This window comes from Leptidea sinapis, chromosome 27, assembly GCF_905404315.1.
Source record: "Leptidea sinapis chromosome 27, ilLepSina1.1, whole genome shotgun sequence".
Taxonomy (NCBI): Eukaryota; Metazoa; Arthropoda; class Insecta; order Lepidoptera; family Pieridae; genus Leptidea; species Leptidea sinapis.
In genome coordinates, this window is record NC_066291.1 from 2,918,225 (window position 1) to 2,945,947 (window position 27,723).

Genomic DNA, 27,723 nt, shown 5'->3' on the forward strand with positions numbered 1-27,723 from the left:
ACCAACGAGCCAGTTTGCGCACGCGTACTTGAGGAGTTTCGAGGCCATGGTCACAATTCTACAAACAAGATCAACGCTTAACAATGAGCGCTGTCGATAACGCAGTCCGTACGCAAACGTCAGCTGTCGCCGTTGTCAAACGTGCACGGTGGAGCTGCTTGTCATAATGTATTTCAGTTCATAAATTCAGTGTTTATTTACCATTTATATAAAGGAGGACGAAACTGTAAGTATAATTTATGTATCTGGTAGTTAGCAAGTAGCCTTGAATATTCTTCTTTTTATGTGGCTTAATAATTGTGTATGTATAACCTCGAATGCTGGGAACGATTATTGTTGAATAAGTGTTGTTACCTTATAATGATTAGTAATGATAAATAAATTTTGATTTAATATTAGAAGCAAGAAGAACAATTATTACAAAAATGTCAATAGCTACACATATTATTAATATTTTAATATAGAATTTATCATTGGTTATATAATTTCAAAGTATCCGTCATGTCCGATATGGTCTAGTGGCTAGGATACCTGGCTCTCACCCAGGAGGCTCGGGTTCGATTCCCGGTATCGGAATTCACTTTTTTTTAAATTTTTATATTTTGTTTTTATTGCAGATCACGATGAATATAAAAGCAGCCTTGGCCATTTTAATGGTGTTTGTGGGATGTTGTTCAAACGTAGTGTTCTTGGAAATGGTTGTGAAAGAAGACCCTGGCGCGGGTAACTTATCAACATTTTTGCAATTTTTGTTCATTGCCACAGTCGGCTTCTGCACTGTTGGTAAATTTGGAACTGCGAAAAGGAATATACCATTCAAACAATACCTTCTCCTAGTCGGATTTTTCTGGACGAGCAGCGTGGCAAACAATTATGCGTTCGATTTCAACATTTCTATGCCTCTACATATGATTTTCCGAGCTGGTTCCCTAATGGCGAATATGGCCATGGGAGTGTGGATACTAAAAAAACGTTACTCAGTTTTAAAATATGTGGCAGTATTTATGATTTCGGCTGGTATCGCTATATGTACCATACAGTCAAGCGGAGATGTCAAGGCACCAAGAGAAACACACGAAGACGCGGTGGAAGAAGAGAAGCTAAAGTTCATTGATTGGCTTTGGTGGTGCGTTGGTATTGCCATCTTAACCTTCGCACTATTCGTCTCGGCGCGAATGGGTATCTTCCAGGAATCCTTATACTCCAAACACGGCAAGCATCCCTGGGAAGCATTATTCTACACACACTTATTACCTTTAGTATTCTGGCTCCCAACATCTCCAAATTTAATTAATCACGTTAAAATTGCCCTAGATACGCCCGAAATGGTGTTGTTAGGGATCACATTGCCTCGGCAGGTTATGTGGCTAATTTTGTATGTGATCACTCAGGGGTTATGTATAAGCGCCGTTTACGTGCTGACGACGGAATGTGCGTCCCTTGTCGTCACTTTGACCGTCACTCTGCGGAAATTTGTTTCGTTATTGTTCTCAATAGTGTACTTCAAGAACCCCTTCACGTTGGGACATTGGATCGGTACTCTGTTAGTATTTATAGGCACGATGATATTCACTGAAATGCTGCAGAAGTGTGTCGGTCTGTTTGTACCTAAGAGTGAGAAGAAGAAGCAGTAGATATTAATTGATACATACTGTGATGTAGGTGTACTATTGTTGCTTTTAATTAATTTGACATTTGATTTTAAAATATGTACAGCTGCGTCGGGGTAACTTCGGATAAAGGGTTAGTCCGTCTAATTTAACTTTAAACATAGAGCAAAACGCCGTATTCTACTGCTCACTTCAGACAGCAGTCTGCGAATACAGAATGCTTTGCTCTGGCTGACTGTGGTACACAATATATAAAAAAGGACGTTAAATTATCTGGACTTACCCTAATGCATTATAATTGATAAAATTCTGACGAGCTACAATATTATCTTGATGCGAATAAATTATCTTATAATCTTTTATATTTTAATATCAAATAGACATAGCCATAAGTGAACAAAACGAAATAAGTCATATAATCAAATTTATAACAAATTTTCTAATATAAGTAGACAATTAAGTTATTATGAACATTGTATTAGTCAAGGTCACGCATATAACTTTTTCGATTGTTGAAATTTAATGTTATAATGACAATTTTTATGCAATGAGAAGACAATAACTTTACGATATTAATTTAATTTTATATTAGTATGATGTTTTTTTAATATTTTTTTAGCTGAATGATTTGTCATTGCAATTCACAAAAATGGTAGGCCTCAAGGTTAATCTGACGCCTCTATGTTGTACAAGAATTGAAAGCATTTACCTACTAAAGTAGTATATAATATATTTGACTCTTTTTTAATAACAGCTCATAACTTAGGCCATTACACCCTTTTTATTAGCTTCAAATGTATATATATATGTATATTTGTTTGTAGCCGACATATTTGGGCGCGATATTGACCCACTTTAAACGGACCGATTTCATTCAAAATTCGTAGATTTATCGAGGACTGATGACAATAAATTAATTTGATAAAATTATTCCATTTTTCAATTTGCAAAATAAGATTTTTGTTGATTTATATAATTTTTTCATCTATCGTCGATAAGGCAGAAATTGATGTTCATTTTAAATTTCAACTATTATCTTATCAACCAAAGCGTGTTTTTTAGTTTTTTTTTAAACTACTTTAATTTGTACTTCTAGATAGACTACTACAGCTGTGAAAACGTCAAAAAAAATTGAGTTTAGATTTAACCTCTATTTTGAACAATGTGCGTGCATTGCTGCACTAAACACAAAGTGTCATACAAATCGGGAGTGTTAGACGTAGCTTGTCACGCACACTAAAGTATTAAACCTGGCCTGTTTTTATCTTTTGTCTAACAGCAACAGACTCTATATAGACATTATCTTAGGCACAAAATTTGCATTACAACGTTATTTATTATCTTATTAGGTTAAATAGATTTATTCAAAACAGCACTGTCATGCTGACAGTTAGAATTTGATAACCACAGATAAAACTCTTAAGTCACGCCCTTAATGCGGCCATAGACAATGTATTGATAATTTAGGAAATATAATGTAATTTTGTGACTTGTGGAATAAATAATTATTTGTAAAGCTATTTATGAAATTAATAATCATTGTTATTATTTAAGGTTTATATTCTTTTCGTTATTATATATTCATTGTAAATTTTTGTATATTTATATTTTAGTACCGAATTGTTTTTTTGTACATTTTGATATAAGTACTAATTGAGTAGCTGAAATACTATTTGACTAGGTTCAGTAATTAAAAAATAATTTATATTATTATTAATTGAACTTTTATTTTGTAAGTATCAAGGCAACATAAGCATTGTGATTTTTATTTATCCATTTATGAAGGTAAAACTGCTCTAATTAAAAATGTATCTTAATAAGCTGAAATTAAAAACATTAAGCAATTGTATTTCAATGTTCTATTTAATATTAAAATTAATTCTTAAATTTTAATGGCTCAGTTTTATTCACTAGTTTATTATTTATCCCTAAAATTATGTGCATTTTCTAAAGAAATTGCATCATGAGCACCAATGCTTGTTGCGTCCAAAGGCTACGCAGATGCTCTCGGCGCTTATATCATTTATCTGTCTTGGATGTGACGGCTGTGAAAACGTCGAAAAAAATTGAGGTTGACCTCTATTTTGAGCAATGCACGCACATTTCGAGACCAGTGCCTTCTTTGCACAGGATGTCGGCTAGATTATGGGTACCATAACGGCGCCTATTTCTGCCGTGAAGCATTATTGCGTTTCGGTCTGAAGGGCGCCGTAGCTAGTGAAATTACTGCATCTTATGTCCCAAGTCGCCGTTGTAGTGCCGCTCAGAATTTTTGGGGTTTTTCAAGAATCCTGAGCGGCACTGCATTGTAATGGGCAGGGCGTATCAATTACCATCAGCTGAACATCCTGTTCGTCTCGTCCCTTATTTTCATGAAAAAAAAAACACTAACAAAAAAGTGACATATAAATCGCGATTGTAAGACGTAGCTTGTCACAATACTAAAGTAATAAACCTGGCCTGTTTTGATTGGTTATCTAGCAGTAAAAGTTTCTATCTAGACCTCGACCGCGGCTTAATTTACGTGAATGTATTACGTGTATTTGTATAAATGCTTATTCTTAATTCAAATAACCTATGGTTATAAATACAAACTTTTTTTTCGCGCACCGATTTTGATCAAATACAGTCTAAATGTTGCTCCAGGCTACGCTGAAGGCATTTCACGAAAGTCCTGTTCATTAAGTTGTTCCAAAGAGTAGCGTTTCTTAAAAAAAAACATGCAATTTGTATTTGATGTTCAACTACACTCCCTTTATCGCCGATAATCAAGAAAAAATGTCCAATATAGCGTAGACTTTACTCTTTTATTGTAGTTAATTTAGAGATAATGTCTGAACATAGACTGGGGCTTTTATTATAAAAGTGTATCATAACACTTGCCCTTAAAACTATTGTGTAAAATGGAACCCACTAAAATTTGTAACTAGCTATAAATTATTTCTTATGTTGTAGATATGAAAATCACTACTTTGAGATAAAAAGGTATAAAAGGCATTTATTTTATTGTAATTAATTTAGAGATAATGTCTGAACATAGACTGGGGCTTTTATTATAAAAGTGTATCATAACACTTGCCCTTAAAACTATTGTGTAAAATGGAACCCACTAGAATTTGTAACTAGCTATAAATTATTTCTTATGTTGTAGATATGAAAATCACTACTTTGAGATAAAAAGGTATAAAAGGCATTTATTTTCTCAAAATTGATTCCTTTAGAATTCTTTTTGATGTCATTTCTAATAACTACTACCACTTCGGAAACAAATGGCACTCTGAGAGACAAGAAGCGGCGAAAGAAACTCTCCCAGCATTCTTTTTTTGCGCTCTTTTTAATAAATATATGCAATATTGTACACTCATTTCTATCGCTATAAAATAATCACAATCTAGTCCCAGGCTATCCGATCATTTAGATATTCAGCAGTGGAGTAATAGGATTTACGACAGAGCCATTTTTTTTATAAAACATTTAAATTTATTTATAGATAATGCCTGAACAGTGGCCTATTATAGAAATGTATACATTTAGATGGTTGATAACTAAATAATTAAATTAGTTTCATAACTCAATTGCTTTCGAAACTAATTTTATATTTTTCTTTCTAAGGCTATATAGATTGCAAGACTTGGAAAATTTTGAAAAGAAATGGAGAACTTTGCCAAAGTTGGGCACATGAGTACATAAACGCTACCAACAGACTGCTGTCGATGACTCCCGAAGTTTTGACATAAACCCAAAGTATTATAAATGTAATATGTATCATCTTAATATATATAAATTACGTGACACGTTGTTTGTCCGCGATGGACTCCTAAACTAATGAACGGATTTTAATGGTGATTACTTCATGGAGTGCAGTTTGGTCCAACTTGAGAGATAGGATAGTTTTTATTTCGATTTGGGACCCATAAATATTTTTATTTTCAATATTTGTTTTGTATGGACATATTTTCTATGAGAGAATTTAGTGACGCACGGTTTGACAGTTCCGCTGTGAAACAATTTCATTCTTACAACAAGGAGCATATTGACGAAATAATTTTTGATGTTTTGAAATATAAAACAGTTGTTTTTTTACTATCTACAGAACAACGTCTGTCGGGGCAGCTAGTATAATATATAAATTACGCGACACGTTGTTTGTCCGCGATGGACTCCTAAACTAATGAACGGATTTTAATGGGGATTACTTCATCGAGTGCAGTTTTGTCCAACTTGAGAGATAGGATAGTTTTTGTTTCGATTTGAGACCCCTTATTATTTTTAATTCCAATACTTGTTTTGTATGGACATATTTTCATTTATTGACGCACGGTTTGACAGTTCTGCTGTGAAACAATTTCATTATAGTTGTCAACAGGGAGCAATGACGTTCTATACATTATATAGAACGTCATTCACAGTGAGAGAAAGAATTATTTTGTAAAATATACAAAATAATTCTTGGTGTTATGAAATATTATTGACAAATACATAAGAAAAAACAGTATTTTTTTATTATGCACAGAACAACGTCTGTCGGGTCAGCTAGTACTAATATAATGAAATGATTATACTTATATAAATCAGCAGTCATACATCAATTCTAGTTCAGCTGCTAACAAACGAGCGTACGGGTTACCTGCTGTTAAGGCGCGTACTGACTAGGATTGTAAACCCTACAACCAACCTGACAACATGTGGCTAAGCTGCAAATGGGCATTTATTACTGATTTTCTTTTGTTTATTCAAAATCTACATATTAAATTGCAAAATTGTTCGGTTTAAGTTTTAGAAAAGTACTAATTCTATTGAATTATCAAAAAAATATGTTTTTATAGCTGAAAATTCGAAGATTTTTGACTCCAAGGTTTTTTTTTGGAGAAGCTACTTCCTAATTTTTTAATGGATATTTCAAATTATATATAAATATTCTATTTTTTTATTCCTATTCAATTTTCAATGCGTTTTGTTGTAATCGACTCTCTAAGAAACCAATTTTTGTGGATATTGAGGTATGACCACGCGTTAAGTGATCACCGCCGCCAGCATTCTCTTACAAAACCAGAAGATTCACCTTTAATTATTTTATTTATTTATTGGGTATATTTATATTACTTACAATAATACAAACAAATATAATAAGTAGAACTAAGAACGAGGAGCTAAATGTAGAGATTATTTACAAATAAACACAGCATGTACAGAAATAATAATTTTTTAAGTATTATACTAGATTAAGAAATAGTAGATTAGAAGTAATAGTAGATTGTTAACCGAGGGTCGAAAGAATCATTTCCCGAGGTAATTAGATGCCCGAGCGCAGCGAGGGTGGCTATAGTGCGAGTAGGAATTGATTCTTTTACCCGTGTTAAACACTCTAATTTTCATTTCAAATATGAGGAAAATAAAACTATTTGTTTATCTAAACTACTTATTCATAATATATAGTAATATTAGTAGTAGTCAAATTAGGACAATTCGTGAAATTAAAAGTTACATCTTTGTTCAGAATGTTTATGCTCTTTGATATATTATGACAAATTTGGCTGTTCTGGATATCTGTAAAACTCTGGTAAATATCATCAGACGATAGATTCCATGGCGGATACTCCGTCAATTAATTTAATTCCGCCACAGATACATAACTGAACATAAATCAGTATCCCGCCAAATAATGTCGACTTTTTAAATTTTAAATATGGAACTCACCGCGTAATTGTTACGACTTATTCCGCTCAAAGAAGTTTGCGCTAAGTTCACACTGGCTGTTTAGAAAGTTATTATGTTTTTTCTTTACTTAAAACTCTTCATAGCTGACAGCAGTTCTGATGTATGAGTTATCCCTCTCTATGGAGAGAAGCAGCATTTTCCACCCAATAATCAGATCAAAATAACATTACTTTCCGAGTATGAGAAATGAAAACAGTTTTTTTATTTAAATGAGTAGGTACAGTTACATCAATTTACTAATTATAACAATAAAGTTGATGCAAATGGTCTTACGTCAAGAAATTATGAACGTATTATATATAGTAAACTATTTGGTCAATAAATTCATTATTGTTATTACAACGCTTATACAAAGACTATTTTTAATCGCTATTTGAACTGGCGAAATATATGTCTTGTATGTCGGCTGTTTTATGTGCCGTTCTTAAAATTTATCTCTTGGTTAAGCACGTCGTCCATAATAAGTTATGAGTATAATTGAATTTGCGATAAGTGTGGCCACGAAACATTGCCAATTATCTCCTTGCTAAATTTAATATTTCTTTACAATTATTAACGCTGAATTTAACTTCAATCATACTAGATACATATATACTAGATAAAGATTGGTTTGGTTTTAATTTACATTTTATATTGACTTCATCACGATATAGTATAAAACAAATTCGCTTCCCGCTGTCTGTCCCTATGTATGCTTCTTCTTCGTCGGATTACTCTCGACAGAGCAGTCGTGGTCACGTCGAACGACAAACGATTCTACGCCAGTTATCCCTGGCTGTTGTTTCTCTGGCACATGTGTTGAGGGGAGTATTGGTTAGGGCTTGGATCTGGTCTGTCCAGCGCATAGGGGAGCGTCCTCTTGAACTACTGCCGTTGACCCTTCCCTGAACAACAAGTCTCTCTATGGCATGCTGTCCACGTCGCGTGATATGTCCGAAGTATCTGAGGATACGGGCTCTGACTATAGATGAAAGCCTTTCTTTCACCTTGACCTCTTCAAGTATCGAGACATTTGTGCGTCGTTGTGTCAATGAAATACAGCATGTAATTCAATTGAATATTTTCGAAGATATTACAGATAAAAAATGAAGGGAGCTAGCGGTTGCGGCGGTACCGGACGGGAAAGCATTAGAATGAGTATTATCAAGTTAATACATTAATGCAGTCTACGAAATAGAACTTATTTTTGTATGTTATCGTGTTGTATGTGATCTTATGTTTACGTGGGTACCTAACACTGAAAATGTTTAGAACTGGCCAGTTAGAAACATTGCTAAGGAAAACTTTTTTTGAATTTCTATTTTAGAACTCTTTGGTAACCTAATGTAGTATATTGCATTCATTTGTAATAAAATGTTGGTATTTCTAAATAAATAAATAAATTTGTCATATGTTTTTTTTAATTGGCGGCAAATCTAAAACTCTTGTTACACGTGAAAATGAACCTAACGCGAGAAAATTTTCGGTCAATGATTGATTATGACATTCGTTGTGGGCTTACTCAACGACAAAGCTATAATAGGCTGCGATTAGCATTTCTTAAAGAAGCTCCATCTCGTGCCACTATTTACACTAGTTTAAACGTGGACGTAGCAATCTCAACGATTGCCTTTAACAGCGACTAACTGAAGATAACATCAGTGCTGTGAGACGCATGATAGAGAAAGAAAAGAGAGTGACTATCAGCAGATACGGGAAAGCCTAGGCATTGGTACTTTGGCCTTGGCACCTTCGCATGGACTGGTGTCGCCAAATGATACATAAGTTCTACGGCGGTGACTCAAACGCTGTATTTGACATCGTCACAGGTGATGAAATGGATATAGTGCTACGAACTCGAAACCAAAAGACAATCAGCTCAGTGGGTGTTTCCTTTCGAGGACCGGCCAACTAAGGTAAAGAAAGGAAGAAGTCAAGGAAAAAAGATAATTGCCTCATTCTTTGGTCGGAAAGGTCATTTCGCGACAGTTGTTCTCGAAGATGGAAGGACAGTTACTGCAGACTGGTTTGTCTATCGCTGTTTGCCTGTTATCTTGGAAAAAATTCGACAGCAACGCCCTCGAAGCAGGATCCTCCTTCACCACGTCAATGCTTCAGCACACTTCGCAAAACGGGCTATTTGACTATGGCGGGTGTCGAAATAATGAGTCATCCGCCATACAGGCCTGGCGCCCTGCGACTTTTATTAGTTCCTAAGAACTAAAGATAAAATTCGAGGTATTCGCTTTACGAGCCCTGAAGATGCGGTGAAAGCGTACGAAAATACCTAAGGAAGAATGGGCCCAATGCTTTTCTCAGTGGTTCCATCGAATGCGACGATGTGTAGTGGGGGAGTGAACGGAGATTACTTCGAAAAATAATAAAAGTATTGGCACATTTCTACCTTAGGCCGTTTTTCATTTTCTAAACATTTTCAGTGTAACCTAGGTATTGTTGAGATATAAATAACGGGATCACTCGGTAATACACTATATTTATTTTATTACCTTTGAATTTTGAAAGAACGAAGTCAGTGCCAGGGCCAGTCCAAGGGTTCTAACAATCAGAGTTGTGTTAGGTAATGAGGTGAAGAGAGCTCATAAAATTCTCCAAGTTCGTGATCATAAGAAAATATCTAAAGACCTTCAACTATAAAAACAAACAGCCAAAATTCAACAAAACTCATTTGGGAGCTGGCACATGTGAAATAAAAAGTATATTTCCACACTCTCCAAATCGAGTCTCTCGGTAAGGCCAGTGGAACAAAGGACGGGTCGAGATTTTCATAGGGTTGACAAAATCGTAATTACTAATATTCATACGACAATGCTTTTGGGTTTAGCTTAGCTTTGGCGCCCATGGTTATATTTTACATAAATAAATGTAAATGAAAAAGTTTTTTCTAGTAATACGACAGGACACCAATTGATGGTAATAACTAATACGTCATGACCGCTACAATAAGTAATAAATATAAAATACAAACATCTTTAAATAGTGTATCAGTGGGAGGCTCCTTTGCACAGGAAGCCGGCTAGAGTATGGGTACCAAAACGACGCCTATTTCTGCCGTGAAGCAGTAATGTGTAAACATTACTGTGTTTTGGCCTGAAGGGCGCCGTAGCTAGTGAAATTAGAATTAACCTCTTATGTCTCAAGGTAACGAGCGCAATTGTAGAGTCGCACAGAATTTTTGGGTTTTTCAAGTATCCTGAGCGGCATTCCATTATAATGGGTAGGGCATATCAATTACCATCAGCTGAACTTCGTGTTCGTCTCGGCTATTATTTCATAAAAAAGTGTATTTCTATTAAAATACAGTTAATGATTATAACATGTTATTAATAGTCTTAATTATTAATATATTGAAGTAAAATCCGTCCTAAGTCATTTCTTTCAGACGGATGATTATATCTTTGAACACGTTATACAAATGTAAAATCAAATGCATAAATACCCAGAATTTCAAACTTTTATCTGTACCTAAACTGGTTTATTCTTGTAGCAGAATTTCCGAATCGTTATCTATACTTTATCTCATGAATGTTATCATCACTGATTAAGCGGGCATAAAATTTTTAATTATGATTTCCCAAGCGTTGAAATATTCTGCAGGTGCCAACCCTAAGTAACATAAGGGTGGTTACAAAGAAGTAGTTTCGCTTGTTCGTTAGGAGTAGTGGGTCATTAGTTATGTACCGTCGTCGACCTACGAATAATACATACCTATTGTAGTTTGACTACTTCTTTGATTTATATTATATGCTCCTGGTACTTTTGGCTGTTTTGAAGAAGAACCTAGAAACCATTTAATAATTAGAATGCATTTATTTGGATGTGTGCATATTGTGATTAGTTTGGCTACTAATAATTAAACAATTTGTTATTTATAAAGCGATATTCCTCACTTCTGGGTTTAATTAAATTAAATTTGTAACTAAAGTTTATGAACGATACGGGACTCGTACCGGTGACCTCTCGGGTTCCGTCCGAGCGCTCTTCCAACTAAGCCAACCGTTCGAGTTACGTATGGTTCGTAAATCTATCTATGTCTTGTTCAACTCTCAGGTTGTGGCTCCATGTACAAGATTAACTTTACAGTTTATAGCCTGATCAAATCATAGCTCTTTCAAATCTAAACAATTAAAAAAAAAGCAGCTCCACAGTACCAGCTTCTTAAATTTATCTATTCTTCCATTTTCTACCGAATATATACAGGGAATCCTTAGAGGAGTTGTTTAATTTAATACCGACAGTCATATTTCCCCACCGGCATTATGTCAGAATGCTAATTTCCATGCGCATCGTTCGGTTATCGCCTGCGGTTTGTCCTCCCTAAAAAATGATGATGATTGTAGTTGATAAGTAAGAATTCTTTAGATCATAGGTCATAGATCACAGAAGAGTATTTTTAATGCCCTGGAAAGACCGCGCTACGAAATTTATTCCAAAGTTTTGTAGAAAGTGGTACAAAGTTGGTGGAACACCGCACATGATGACGTCTCACATTGCAGATGTTAAGAATTTATTATGAGGGTTTATTTTAGAGATCACAAGCACAAGATTGATACACGTAGTCGACTATGTCTCTGTCTTGATAGTAAAACTTTCAGTGCATATTTCATTTTATTTTTAAATTATAATAATCTTTAAGCCACTAAAAATATCAAGATAAGATTACGGCTATCTTCCAGACACTTAGATTAAATTGTTTAATTTTGGCCAATATATTATAACCTACTTTGAATAAAATGATTGTATTAAAATATACTTTAAGGGGTCCGTATATATATTTTCCTTTTTTTGCCTTACTCGTGTAAGGCATTGAGTATCTGACGTTTGAGTATAATTTGCATGCCTAGTTAAGCCTGGCGCAACATATGAAAATGTAAGATTATACCATCGTAACATACCATGTTTATACGCAAATAAAGAATTTGATTGATTGATTGATTGAGTATTTTTGTTGCATCACTATAGTATATGTTGATTTAAAAGAGAGGCAATGAGTTTCTTGCCAATCATTCTCATTAAAACTGAACCTTTTTCAAAGTAGCGGTAAATGTATAAAGAAAAGAAAACTTTTCACATTCATAATTGTCATTTCTTTGATCTACATGAACAAAGTGATTTTGATTTGATTTGATTTCGGACATCGAGCTCGTAGCGAAAGACGTAATCGGTCGGGGTGGACACGTTCTTTTGATTATTTAAAACATATAGATTACTTGAAAATGTAAATTTATTCGTTATAAAACCACGTATTTGGTTATTATTTAAAATCTGATTAACGTTCACCAAGTATGTACGTTGTAGTAAGGATTTACTTATTTTTTAGATAGAACTATTTTATTTCCAACAAAAGAATACAACTAATTATGCTTTGAGTACAGTATATGCATCAACCACACACACTGTAAATAAATAAACATGTGTCCATTACGTTAACGATTTGACCATTCTGTTTATATTTGCATTCTTAAATGTAATATAATATTTTAATTAAACGTAATTAAAACCTGAAATCTTTAGGGCCTTAATATCCAAGCTGCGTAATTAAACAATTTCTTTTTCTACTTTTTCTATAATGTTTCTTTTAATATAGGCTTAGAACTGTTTGAGAGACATTTCCATTAAGTTTTCAGGTAGCTTATTGTACAATCAAATTTAATTGACATACAGATACATGTCCAGTCAAGTTTACTTAGCATAGAAGTGGGGATTAATAGTTTGTTTTTGTTTCTTTATGCATTTTATATATCTTCTTAAAATAACTAAAATTTTATGGACAAACAATATAATATAGAATTCATTTATCACAAATATGTTCGTTGTAAACAGTCATAATTATAAAAGCCTTAAATATAGAACTAGAATCAATATCAGTACTGTTACCCATAACCCTCAGTTTCTGGGAAGCATTAGAAAGAAAATATTTTTCTTCTTGGTTAACAATCAAATATATAAAACTCTTGTGTCACGGTGTCTGTTACCTAAGTCCTCCAAAATGGATGATCCAATTTGAATGAAATTTTGTGTGCATTTCGGATAGGTCTAGAATCGGCCAACATCTAATTTGAATATCGCTAAATTATAAGGGTGAACAGCCTTTAAAATTTATTTTTAATATTTTTAACATTTTATTTTTATTTTGATTTTATAAAAAAATACATACAACTTCAAAATTTGACCCTTCTACGAATAACCCCCGTTTTTGAATCGCGATTATTATATTATTCTGTTCCATCCACAGATCCGAAATAGAGTTGTAAGATGGCAATCGAATATAAAAATTGTAGTACGATAATTTTTTATGTATTTTAATAATTTATATTTATTATATAATTTTTTACTCTTATGTAAATAATGTATATTATGGCAAAAAACATTTGCCGGATCAGCTAGTGTTCCTATTAAAATGTGATTTAATTTTTTTTTAGTCAAGGTTTACTATCAAGCGGTAATAGAGTGGTCAAAAGAGCACACCCTGTTACATGATGTTCAGGCAAAGCTCCCGTTGACATCCGCAATACTAGTCATGGGTATACCTTCCCAGTCTTCGAGGTGAGAACATCCTTAGAGCTGGTACTTTAACTTAGGTTCGTAAATACTCAACGGACAGATGGTCCATGAAGGGACTGTATGCGGCAGAAATCTTCTAGCGGAGAGCACCTGTGAAATATCCCGTTTTGACGTTTCCACAGTTCTTCAAAACACTCCTGGTGATATAAGAGGTAGGAGATACCGAGTCTCTCCAAATCTCTATGCACTAATTAAGAGACACCTAATGGAGAGGACTTACAATTAACTTTGAATGAGAATAAAATAAAAATATATTTATAATAATTAACTTAATTACTTCATTGTGGAATATGTAGATAAAAAAGATCATTAATGTTAAAGGACTATTATATTATTATATAAATAATATTTTAATTAGATATTAAAGTAATATCTAACGAATAGTTAAGTATATACCGTAGTATTAACTAAGATTTTCAATAAATCTTATGGGTATGGTAGGATTCGGGAATGGTCGTACACTTTATGTCAAAATCGAATTAAAACTATTAAAAATCTGTAGAGAAATTTATACTCTATTTCTTTTGTAGTAAGTATAAAATCGATTGGAGGTAAAGGAAGCGAGATATCTTTTAGAACTTGCAATAACTTAGGTCGGGCCTAAGTGAACTTGAGATAAAATTTAGAATGCCGATAGAAATAGATTCTTATGATTGGTATTCTATTTCTATTCTAGTTTACCAATGGGAGGCTCCTTTGCACAGGATGCCGGCTAGACTATGGGTACCACAACGGGGCGTATATCTGCCCTGAAGCAGTAATGTGTAAACATTATTGTGTTTCGGTCTGAAGGGCGCCTAGCTAGTGAAATTACTGGGCAAATGAGACATCATCTTATGTCTCAAAGAGACGAGCGCAATTGTAGTGCACTCAGAATTTTTGGGTTTTTTAAGAATCCTGAGGGACACTGCATTGTATTGGGCAGGGCGTATCAATTGCCATCAGATGAACGTCCTGCTCGTCTCATCCCTTATTTTCATAAAAAAAACCTTGACTCCGCTAGTGTTGCAGGAGTGATCACTACTAGGTAAATACTACTAGGTAAATCTTACACTAGTTTGGCATCCATAGACTGGTGATAACGTAACTATATGGTTCAATGTCATATAAGTAGGTGTACATACATTATCGATAAATTTTTTGAGTAGGTCGATAAAGGAACTGGTTTTAGTCGGCAATAGAATATAATATGAATATTAATGGATGTGTATGACATAATGAGGAAATTAACAAGACTAGACACAAATTGAATATAATATTATGGCGTATTCCGATGTTAAAAATTTAAATGAAATACTTAACAAATAATTTTTTTTAATGAAAATAAGGGAGCTGTTTAAGATGATTCCTGCCGCCGAATTCCACCTTCGCACGACACGCCACAAGTTAGGATATCATCCCCACCATCTCGATGTGTGGCGGTCCTCCACAGTGTGGTTTTCAAGGAGCTTTCTTCCACGTACTACAAAGCTGTGGAATGAGCTTCCTTGTGCGGTGTTTCCGGGACGATACGACATGGGTACCTTCAAAAAAGCGCGTACACCTTCCTTAAAGGCCGGCAACGCTCCTGTGATTCCTCTGGTGTTGCAAGAGATTGTGGGCGGCGGTGATCACTTAACAACAGGTGACCCGTACGCTCGTTTGTCCTCCTATTCCATAAAATAAAGGGATTAAACGAGCAGCACGTTCAGCTGATGGTAATTGATACGCCCTGCCCATTACAATGCAATGCAACCCAAAAATTTAGAGCGGCACTACAATTGCGCTCGTCACCTTGAGACATAAGATGTTAAGTCTCATTTGCCCAGTAATTTTACTAGCTACGGCGCCCTTCAGACCGAAACACAATAATGCTCACACATTACTGCTTCACGGCTGAAATAGGCGCCGTTGTGGTACCCATAATCTACCCGGCATCCTGTGCAAAGGAGCCTCCCACTGGTAAAATTGGATTATAATTACTACTTACTATTATAGTCCATTCTTTCATTATTTGGTAAAAATAATCATTATTTACCTATTTTGGATGTTTCGTTGTCTTTTCAGTCTAGCATGTTCATGGGTGACAAGTTGACTCTCATAGTGACGAATGTTAAAAGGTTTTCCTGTTTTCATTTCCCGGTGGGATTGCCTCTGAGGTGTACATTGGTTGAAAGAAAGCTGTCAATCAATTTTAATTTCCTATCACCCTGTCATCCTGTCAACTTGTCAATGTTAAAATTCTGTTATAGTTAGATACGTTTCTAATCATTATATCGTTAATTAATAATCATATTTAATGGAGTTATTTAAAGAAAATATTAAATACTAGTATTTTCTTTGATTGTGTTACACATTTAAATAAAACGCTTTTAAAAGAATGAAAACTCAAAATCAGGGTGACAGGGGTCCCCCTAAAACGTGCTTTGAAAACGTCAAGAAACGTCGAGTTAGCTAAAATAATAAAAAAATGTAACTTTTACTCGGAAACTAATGTTAAAATCCGAAGGTAGCCGACTTAGTTGATAAATTATTAATTGAAAGAATGCGCCCATAATATATATGAATAAACATTTTCGTTGGCGAACCGATTAGAATAGATTAATTAAAAATTTGTGAAAACCGAATTTAATTCGCTTCAGCCGTTTCTGCGATTAGCGCGCATACAATAATGGTTGCATATGACTGTTTGCGCGGCATAGAAGGGCGCTGCTGGGGTGAATGGTTTGAGTTTGAGAAATAAAATCCGGCTAAGTGTGAGTCGGATGATGAACGGGTTCATGGTTCCTTACCGTGATGTAACACTTTTTGTAGTAGTGTACAAATACTTTTGTAGATCATCCTTTTTTTATTCCCCCTTCCACTAATTTGGAATTCGCTATCTTGGATTTATGTTATTGTTACAGCAGCAATACTCATACATACAATACGTCAAAATTTCATGTATCGATTGTATGAAACGTGGTCATTGACAGAAGACGGCTATAATCTAGTAAAAAAAGGAGATGAGAGCTTTCATACTTAGCCGGATTATACTTCGTGGCCAATTGCCGTACTGTTGCTACTATTTCAAACTTATGTTAAATGACTGCACTAAACTAAATTTCAATTTGTACCTAGGCAGTCCTGCCTCTTATTACGTAGTATTTACATCCTCTTTGATAGATACGGTCTGCTGACAGACAGCGGTAACTGTAAATCCAAGGCTTCCTTTGACAGAGAAACCTAAATCAGTTGCGCAACTTATTAATGATGATGTACGTACCTGATGAATGAGGATAATTAACCACCACCAACATTGAGAAATATTATGATTTAAATTCATAATTCATAAGTCCTCAAGGTAAAAATAAGAAACTTAGCATTATCAACTTAGATTAAGGATTGATCTCCGCTGCGCTCCAACTAGATGCGGCAACTAATACTACGCCCAAGTGGGCGTGCTCGAGCCAGTCTCCAACAATGTGTGACGTTGATGTGCCACATGTTCTGTTAAACTTTGCTTATAATTGAAACTGAAATGCCGGGTCGTAGTAAAACTTTGTAAAAATAATACTACAAGAAATATGAAAGACACTAGGAATGACAAATCATCAGTAAGTATTTTTTATTATATTAAATTCAATTTAAAATAGGTAACACGAAGCGTATGTTCCAAAATTTGAAAGATGCCATTGAGTGTCAAGACACAGGCATGCTAAAGATGCCGTAATAAAAAATCTATTATTCTTAGGTAGTGCGGTATTTAGTTGGACCGCAGCGCAGACCAATCCTTAATCTAAGATATCAACATACAAAACGAACTTAAGACTAACATTGTCAAAAAGTCAGACAATTCATCCACTACACTATCGTTCTGGTCGTTATGTAATAACTTAAAACAATGATAAACTCCTTAATACCGGTAAAACAATAAAGGAACTCGAAAATGAGGTGAAAACCTTTCCAGGTTTTTGGCAACATTCGTCAACAATGTCTGTGCTGCAAGCGGCATAGCCTTAAATACGATGAATTATTCTCACAGGCAATTTCGCAAAAGCCAACCTTATACTTCAAGAAATAAGACGAGGGTATCTGCAGAGTTAAAATTGCAATAATCTATGGACCAACTTGTTGAAATTCCGTCGCCGTCCCGTATACGAAGTTGCCAATTTAATGTTCTAAAACGGGATAGACACAGGTTCTTATGCAGTCGAGTTTAAGTTGATTTTCGTCAGTTTTCCACTCAAGGAGCTGTACTATTAAATTGGTCGTTTATGTAGAAGGAAGAAATTTCGCTAGCTAAGCTTTTGCTCGAGTGCCCACTAATTTTGTCCAATCGTGGTTACTGGATAACGTGTGAGACACATTTTAGCTTTAGTAATTCTTTTTAGTTCATTTTTTTCTTTTAACGAACACACTGAGGATATTTTATAGTACGGTTTTGCATTGTCGCTGTTTCAGCTAAATTTATTGCCTTTTGTAGCGTATGCGGGAAATATAAATGGTGTTTTAGGCTTTTTTGCGATGCAAAATATCGCAGGCGTTATTTTTTGTCCAATTAATAGTTTACCTCTTGAAATCTTAGCAGCTTTACGTGTTTTATTACAGCGTCCGAAATCCTCCGGTTTATTCGTATTCAAATTAAAATATTTTTATTCAAAATAGCATATAAAATCACATTATTGAAAGTCAAAAACTACCACCCATTTCAAAAGGTATGTCTCAGACCTTAGAAGAACGGGTGCAACCGCGAATTTGGTTACAATGTAAATTGGTACAATAAAATTAATAATTTAATATTATTTATTATATTATTATTAATCAGTCGACTCGACTCATAAAGAAGGCATTTTAAACAATTCTTTTAAATTTCGTAATACATTTGCTTTGAACATTATCTGGGATCTTGCTGTAAAAGCATATACAACGCCCCACAAAAGACTTACTAACTCGACTTAGCCGAATAAATTTTTATTTTAAGATTCCCCGACCATTATCGACCAACCTTCAGATATACGTTTACTATTCGTCGGTAATTTGTCGTCGTAAATTGCAGTCGGTACTTAAATTCATATACGTATTTGAGTCTTCATCAGTCGTACCTTTACTGGTATTTTACGCAATTTTTATTACTAATTATGACCTGGTTGTATAAATAACGTGCTTTTTATTTTTATTCATATGGACAAATTAGTCTGTATTCACGACCTCGTATTCAGGACTCCTTTTTTACTTAAAAATTCACAATTTGCTCTATTTTACCTCTAACACCACTCCACTATCAGATATGTCACATAATTTTCAACAGCGTGTTTATAATAAAAAATATAAAAGCACATGTTTGTAATCACTGCATTTCTTTCGCCGCTTCTTCTCTGTCAGAGCGCCATTTGTTTCCGAAGCGGTAGAAGTATCTATTAGTTATTAGAAATGACATCAAAAAGAATTCTACAGGAATCAATTTTGAGAAAATAAATGCCTTTTATTCCTTTTACTGTTTTGATTGAAAATACATTAATTCCTTATCAACTGTAATGTATTTGATAATCAGATACGAAGGGTAAAATACTGGAACGAGATGTAGTTATCTTAATGTATATAAATCCATTGTCCTTATGTTTGTTTCCAGGGAACCCCTAAACTAATTATTGATGATTTAAATGGGGATTACTTCATGGAGTGCAGTTTAGTCCAACTTGAGCGATGATAGTTTTATTTCGATTTGGGACCCATTATTTTTTTATTTCCAACTAGCTGACCCGACAGACGTTGTTCTGCATATAATAAATAAAATAATGTTTTTTATGAATTTGTCAATATCATATACATCAAGAATTGCTTCGTTAAAATGCACTCTATTGTTGTAATGAAATTGTTTCACAACATAACTGTCAAACCGTTGCGTCAATAAATTCGACGGAGGACGCATCAAAGGAAAAACAAATTTGTTGTTTTTATTTAATACCGAGCATTTTCCTATTTATTCACCTATTAAACCTTCCCTGTACTTCCACAAATAATTCAAGACCAAAATTAGCCAAATCGGTCCAGCCGTTCTCGAGTTTTAGCGAGACTAACGAACAGCAATTCATTTTTATATATATAGATGTACAGAACAACGTCTGTCGGGTTTGCTAGATCATAAACTACAAGTTATCATGAATTGTCTGCCTTATCTCAAATCAGAAATGCACTCAGCGCGATCTTCAGGTCAAAAGCATTTTGTACTTGCGGTTTTTGTTACTGGTGTAATATTGACTGGTGAATTAACTTATGATGATTAGCACGTGATAGATCACGAGTTAGTTAGTCGGAGGCTTTGTCAAATTATTCCAGTGTTTCCTCAAATACGGGCAGCCCAAAAAGCCGCAACTGTGATAGCTCGGTCGGTAGACTCGTGTGACTCCTCGTTCATGCATGTTGTGCAACAAGTAAAGTTGCTTTGTCTGAGGAGAAGCCCTCGATGTTAATAGAGAGCACTGTCAAGGCGGGCTCTAATAAGGACCGTTTACAGCTAGCTTGGTTCTTAGAGGTGGCCATCGTGGTGAAAAGATTAGTCAGCCTGCTGATTTTGTTTGTGTAGTGCTGCTTCCAGGGACGCCAGGTGCTTGTGATCGGTATAAAACTAAACACCACGCGGGGAGGCTCTTTTCATGTCCCCATGTAAATAAATTGGCAATATTGTAGTGATAATATTTCTCAAAAAATAATTATTATTTAAGATTTTTTCTATTGGCTAATATATAGAGTATAGTGTTTTCAATTGGAAGTACATTGAGGTGAATTTCCAGAGAAGTAATCCTGAAAACGTACCCTTGAAGGTCATTAAACTTCGGGTTAACTAAAATTTAATAAAAATGCAACTTTTAGAGAGAATGTAATCTGACACTGTTGTAATTACACGCGTTTTAATGCTTAAAAAGTGTATTATTAAAAAAAAATGGCGAACTGAGAGAGAAGAAATGGTGCAAGAATATTTCCTTAAACAACTTTTTGCGCTCATTTAACAATAATTCAATTAATATAAGATAAAACTTTTAAATTTACTAGAGTTACCGTGTGAACATAGGATAGGACTGTTTTATATATAACATATATACTTATTTCTGGCTGAATGCCTCTTCCCAATTTATTAATTATATGTGTCCATCGCCTGGTATATATACTGCAAAAACAACATATTATGGGTGGGTGATATATGCAATGCTTCCAGCGGGACTGAAAGCGTGCTGTGTTTCTCGACAGGCAACCACATACACTACTGTGTAAACCTGGTGATAATTGACTCCAAATACTCAGAATTTACTATGGCGAAGATGACCAGACAGCCCGGCAATGTGTCACACTGCTTACGACTCTCTCAATTTTAAATTGATTAAAGTAACAATAGATTCTCTTTATTTTTCTATCTTGCTGTATCTCCGTTAAAGATGTTCTTCTCTCTAGCAAATTTTGTTCGTCTTTACGCTAGTATATTTTAAGTAAATGGTTGCCTCAGTGGTTGACATACTGCTGACATGAAAGGCTTCTTTCAAGTTCCATTGTATGTCACTCAACTGGTCTGGATAGTAGAAGCTATCAATCGATATCTGTTTTATATTGCTCACAAAAGCCAAAACAAACTCAATTTAAAATCATCAAATTGAATAGCACGAAATAGAAAAATAATTGCGTATTTCTTTCAGATGGGGAGCCGATCAAATTACCGGAAAACCTTGAGAGCCTGCCTCGGGCGGAACATTTCGCTGTTCAAAGACATCGCTGGAACACCAATGAGGTAATTACATTTTGTTTCATGTTGTCGGTAATTACTGCAAGTGTCCAAGATATTGGAGATATTATCGCAGTTTTGCTATATTTCTATTTTAATATATTTTTTTCTTTTTGATAATAAACTAGTTACTGGAAAAATACATAAAAAGTAGCCATCCGTTGACATCAATGTATAATCCTAAGTTATAAGAATAAATGATATTATAAGACGTTATTCAACATTTTATGTTGTTTTCAATGACTTTCTTTACATATAATAATAATATTGACACAGTTTTACACAAATTATCTTGCCCCAAGTTAAGCATATATATAGCCTGTGTTATGGGTTACAAGACAACGATATATTTAATACAATATACTTACTTAAACATACATAAATTCATATAAACATACATAAATACATTTAAACATCCATGACTCAGAAACAAACATCCATATTCATTCATAAAATAAAACCGAAATATGGAACATGCCATCAATTACACCCTAATAAACTCCGACTGCTGTTATCCGTATTGCATTGCTGCATTTACTCAAGTTGTTTTAAATATTCTTGGTGAATAAGCAGCAATGTAAAACATTTATTCAGTTCAGATTTTGACAGTGACAGTTGACACACGACTAAGGAGAAAAGTGTGTTTATCTACACCCATGCTTTAAACTTGGAACCCATTTAGATCTCACTTCTTTTGTCGTTGAAGTCAACATATAAGGCATATATAATAGCTATCCCGACAGACGTTGTTCTGTACATAATAATAAAATACTGTTTTTTTTTTATGAATTGTCAATTATATTTCATAACATCAAGAATTAATTCGTAAAATATGCTCCCTGTTGTTATAATGAAATTGTTTCACGGCAGAACTATCAAACCGTGCGTCAATAAATTTTTTCATACAACATATGTCCATACAAAACAAATATTTAAAATAAATATAATAAATGGGTCCCAAATTGAAATAAAAACAAGTTGGACTAAACTGAGATCCATGCAGTAGTCCCCATTAAAATCCGTTGATTAGTTTAGGAGTCCATAGAGGACAAACAAGGTGTCACGTAATTTATATATATTGGATATTTTACTTGGTTCTCACTTTACATTAATTTTTTGATGGGAAATCATTAAGATTTACCCAAATTTATTAGTAGGTACTTATTATAATAAAATTAATTCCAAATTTATTAATCTATTGTATTTTGTTCCTTTTACGGGGTAAAATTGCCTTTTTTCTATTATTTTCTACATTTATCTTGATTTTCGATTTAATTGTAGACTCAGTATCTTGTATGTTTTTGCGCGCTTTCTGTTCTTAATGTAGCCAAGTCGGGTCGGTATAACGTGCGCAGGCGGTTGGACTCTACAACAGAGCTCTCTTGAGCCTTTATTTGACTTGAATTCAAATTGATAAATTATACTCTAACTAAGGTCTGAGGTCTACTGGGTTTCGAAATCTCGAGCGATTGCCAATTCCGTGGCCATCTGGATGGCAAAGCCAAATTGGCTTCGAAGAAACTGGGCGTCATAAATAGAGCACGGCAATACTTCAAGCCGGCCCACATTCTGGCGCTCTACAAAGCGCAGGTCCGGCCTCACATGGAGTATTGCTGTCATCTCTGGTCTGGCGTACCCCAGTATCAGCTCGATCCATTTGACCGCGTGCAACGCAGAGCAGCTCGAATTGTCGGGGACCTAGCGCTCTGTGAACGGCTGGATCACTTGGCGTTGCGTAGAGACGTCGCTTCATTGTGTGTCTTCTACCGCATTTATCACGGGGTGTTCCGAAGAGCTGTTCAACCTGATTCCTGCCGCCAAATTTCATCTTCACACGTTACGCCACAAGTTACGATATCATCCCCACCATCTGGATATGTGGCGGTATTCCACAGTGTGATTTTCAAGGAGCTTTCTTACTCGTACTACGAAGCTGTGGAATGAACTTCCTTGTGCGGTGTTTCCGGGACGATACGACATGGGTACCTTCAAGAAAAGCGCGTACACCTTCCTTAAAGGCCGGCAACGCTCCAGTGACTCACTTAACACCAGGTGACCCGTACACTCGTTTTTCCTCCCATTCCATAAAAAAAAAGGTTTTAACTCTTAATAGTCCAACATACGCCTACCTTTACTAAATCTAGAGGAGCCAAAGTTAAGAAGAGCGCTGCTAAGACGTTGTGATTTGTGGATAGTAATAGCATATGCCAACTAGATAGGGAATTGGGAGGAATTTAAATCTCTCAGTCGGAGTCTACTTTGAACAGGACGCCGGCTAGATTATGGGTACCAGCGCCTATTTCTGCCGTGAAGCAGTAATGTGTAAGCATTATTGTGTTTCGGTCTGAAGGGCGCCGTAGCTAGTGAAATTACTGGGCAAATAAGACTTAACATCTTATGTCTCAAGGTCACGAGCGCAATTTAGGGTTTTTCAAGAATCCTGAGCGGCATTGCATTGTAATGGGCAGGGTGTATCAATTACCATCAGCCAAACGTCCTGCTCGTCTCGTCCCTTATTTTCATTAAAAAAGGCTAAAATTTGTTAGCCTTGTAAATTTTTATTATTAATACTATCACACTTAATTTCGAAACATTGATTCACAATCTAATACTAGATGTTGTAAAATACACTCGAAAGCACGCGGCAGAAAGAGCTAAGTTACGATTCAAATAAAATACGTCAGACTCCGTTCAGTAAATCTAAAATATTGCAATTGACATTTACAATCATAAATCACGGCCATTTTCTCGGGCGTGTCATCTGAATTATTAATGAAGCTGTGATACCCAGGAGAATCCCGCCTAGCTCAGGATTTAAGAATTATGAACTTGAAAATGTCTGCCTAACATTTTCTTGTATGATTAAGGATCTTATGATGTACGGCCTCGTGACATGAGACGATTAATTTGCAACTCAACATTTTCGAGGTCGAAATTGATGTAAACTTAGCCTCTAGAAAATGTGCCAAAATAACAATGTACCTCTCGCGTACATATTATATTAAATTAGAATGTTTAGGGCGATGGCCAAGTCAATCTATTTATTTAAGACATAAAAGATGTTTGATATTGATATGGTCACTATAAGATGTTGCTAGGTTAGCTAATTACGTAATAACTTAAGAAAAAATTCAAAAAGACAGAAAGCCCCTAAAGTTGGGACTGAATAAATTGACCAACTTTGTATTATTATATAGATCTTACAACTTTTTAGTGTGAAATAACTGAGCTTTCTTTTTTACAATTATTTTTTTGATGGCATCGTATTTCTGTTTTTAGATAGTCCTACTTTTTTTCTTTTCCAGAATTATCAATATAATATATTATATGATAATTAATGATCAACGGATTTTCTTAAAACCCACTCTATGTCTTATGAGCTTCCCTTATTTCAGTTTTCGTGTTAAATTTTTCCAATACTATTAATTGAGCTTCAGCTTCGTAATATAGTTTTTCTCAAAGCCAATTTTTGACAAGTCTATTGTTAATGTTTCTTAGTCTATTGTATACATATATTGAGGATTACCGCTCTTTAATACTTACCAATTCGATATTAATAATATATAAGCCACCCAGACTTGTAATTCTTGAAAATGCCACGCTTACCACACCAACACCAACTGCATAAATAACTTTGTAACATAATAACTTTGGATATCTCTGGATATCTCCCACAAAGCGGTAGAGTGGTTCCGAATTATAGGAATAAAATTCGTTATAGGGTTATAGTCATATAACGCGTTTTTGCGACCTCGAAAGTCGTAATTATTATTAATTACAATTCGTAACAAGTATTTCCAATTGTTAGCCTAATTTTACTATTTTATTAAGGTTTTTAAATCACAAATTAGAAAAGTGCAAAGGTTATTATGAATTTTACAAATCATTATAATTTTCAGTTATAAGGGATGAAAATCGCGTAATATGAATTCGCGTTTAAAGGTACCGCATTATTGGGGGGCTTTGGGGGCTTGCTGTATTTTGGTTTTCTCTTAAACACTTACTAATTATTTTCCAAATTTGAAGCTTCTATGCCTGCTGGAAGTACCTTAGCGTTTTGATGATCGTTCAGTTAGTCAGTGACAAAATTAAGACACTTTGACTAGTTATAATTCTTAAGCTACGGGTTGAAATTGAATGAGATTTGAAACACATCGATTTTATACAGATCCTGCTTAGTTACTAATTCAATCCTCTGGTTTTATTCACAACGAAGTTATAGGGGGTCGAAAATGGCCTGAACTGCTTCGAGAAAAAGATAGTACGGCCGGGCCGCTTGTTTCTGCTCAACTTGGCTATATTTGACTTAGATATATTTGAATATATAGTTTGATGGCTCATTTCTATTTATATTTTTGGATTTTATTTAGAAACAGCATGAATATGAAGTCCTAATTTAAACTAAAATAACTTCCCTGAATAATTATTATCATGTAATTTATTACCAATGTTTGGCATAATTTTATTGAATATTAGGCACATTATGAATATTTAATTTGGGGTGAAATCTAATTAATCTGATATTGAGCAGTATCTAGGGTTGGGCTTTGAAATTCTGATTCGCAACCTGTTTTTTTGCGAAACTGTCGGCTCGAGTTAACTAACGGAGTAAGATGAGCCAGAGTGAAATTTACCAGATTAATTTTTACAAAATCATGATCCCCACTTAATATTATACATGTGAATGTTAGTTTCTTTGTTACGCTTTCACGACTAAGACACTGAACCTATTTTAATAAAATTTAGTACAGAGATATACAAGAGCTGTGGAAAGGACATAGGCTACCTTTTATCGCGAATAAAAGGCTTGGCAGGGTTGAAATAGGCAGTGGAAATTTGTATCAAAGTTCTTCATTAGCAAAGATAACACAATGAAACTTTGTATTTAGGCACATGTTAAGAAATAAAAAAATATTTGTTCTAGCTTTCTTAAAATTTAGACCTGTGTGGTTTGAGATAGGGGTATAATAACTCTATAGTTGGTAGCTTAGAAAAATGTATTAACAATATTAAAAAATAAAAATTCTGCCCAACGTAACTATTGCATGCGCACGAAGTCGCGGGTAAATGCTAGTTACATAATAAATTGTAAAATTAACATTTAATGTTGTAACTTTATGATTATAGAACAAAATACAGTTGTATTTCGTATAAATAATTATAATTTCCCCTTGATAAAGTTTTCATTTCTGTCGGATGCTAAGTATACATGTTTTGTCACTTTCAAAGTCAAATAATGTTCAATTTTGGATTTAAAGTCGCTGGTTGAAAGTTAGAATCAGACTTCTATTTGAAAATGAATGTGAGGCATCCTCTTTAAAATGAGAATGATAGACCTGAGAAAAAAGGGCGCGAAACCTAAAATTATTTATACGTCTATATATAAACTTTGACAGCTGTTTAAATGTCAAAAAAAAATTGAGATTGACAGTTCACCTCTATTAATGCACGCCCACTAACACAAAGTGACATACAAATCGCGAGTGTAAGACGTAACTTGTCACATATACTAAATTAATAAACCTGGCCTGTTTTCATCGGTTATCCAGCAGGAGGAGGGTATATCTAATTTATTGTTTTTTTTTTTAAATATACAAAGTGTAGTGCAAGTTTAAGTGATTAAGTTTAAAATACTACTTTAGCTTAAAGACTTACCTCAAAAATTTTAAATTTTACAAGTTTTCAAGTGAAATATTTGTCCAATGGTATTTACTTTACAAAGTATTTTTGTTGCGTAATAATTCGTTGGAATTCATTTCAACTTATTTAATTCTTTATCATTTTATTTTCATTTCGTTATCGATATCTATGTATCACTAGTTAAATCATCATACTTTGCTTGATTATTTACACCAAAACTACGGTCACAAGCATAAATTAAAGATTGGTCTCCGCTGCGCTCTAACTAGATACCGAACTAACTAAGAACAATAGCTGTTTTATTACGGAAACTATTTGATGTTTGTATGCGTGGCACTTTTAACACTCATTGGCATCTTGTAAATTTTGTAACATACGCTTCGTGTTATTTTACATTGAAATTAATAAAATACAAAATACTTACAGATTATCATATTATGTGATCCCAGTGTCTTTCTTATT

The 27,723-nt window shown here is 34.3% G+C and overlaps 2 protein-coding genes and 1 non-coding gene across 3 annotated transcripts in view; all 3 read left to right on the forward strand.

The window, feature by feature from the left end:
* The window catches only part of LOC126972747 (calmodulin-binding transcription activator 1), a 258,853-nt gene that overhangs the window by 93,261 nt on the left and 137,869 nt on the right, over positions 1 to 27,723 (forward strand). The window contains exon 3 of the mRNA XM_050819761.1: positions 21,536 to 21,627. The gene's annotated coding sequence lies outside the window, so the exon portion shown is untranslated. The remainder of the gene's footprint in view (positions 1 to 21,535; positions 21,628 to 27,723) is intronic.
* Positions 70 to 3,503, forward strand: LOC126972839 (UDP-xylose and UDP-N-acetylglucosamine transporter). Its single transcript, XM_050819933.1, has 2 exons — positions 70 to 226; positions 618 to 3,503. The coding sequence occupies exon 2, from the start codon at positions 624 to 626 to the stop codon at positions 1,632 to 1,634; it is 1,011 nt and encodes a 336-aa protein (XP_050675890.1). The 5' UTR covers positions 70 to 226; positions 618 to 623; the 3' UTR covers positions 1,635 to 3,503.
* On the forward strand, positions 505 to 576 carry Trnae-cuc (transfer RNA glutamic acid (anticodon CUC)). Its single transcript has one exon. It is a non-coding gene; the product is annotated as a tRNA-Glu (tRNA).

What these genes read in the sequence shown, in the direction of transcription:
- LOC126972839 (XM_050819933.1), top strand. Translation starts at nt 624, where the DNA reads ATGAATATAAAAGCAGCCTTGGCCATTTTAATGGTGTTTGTGGGATGT.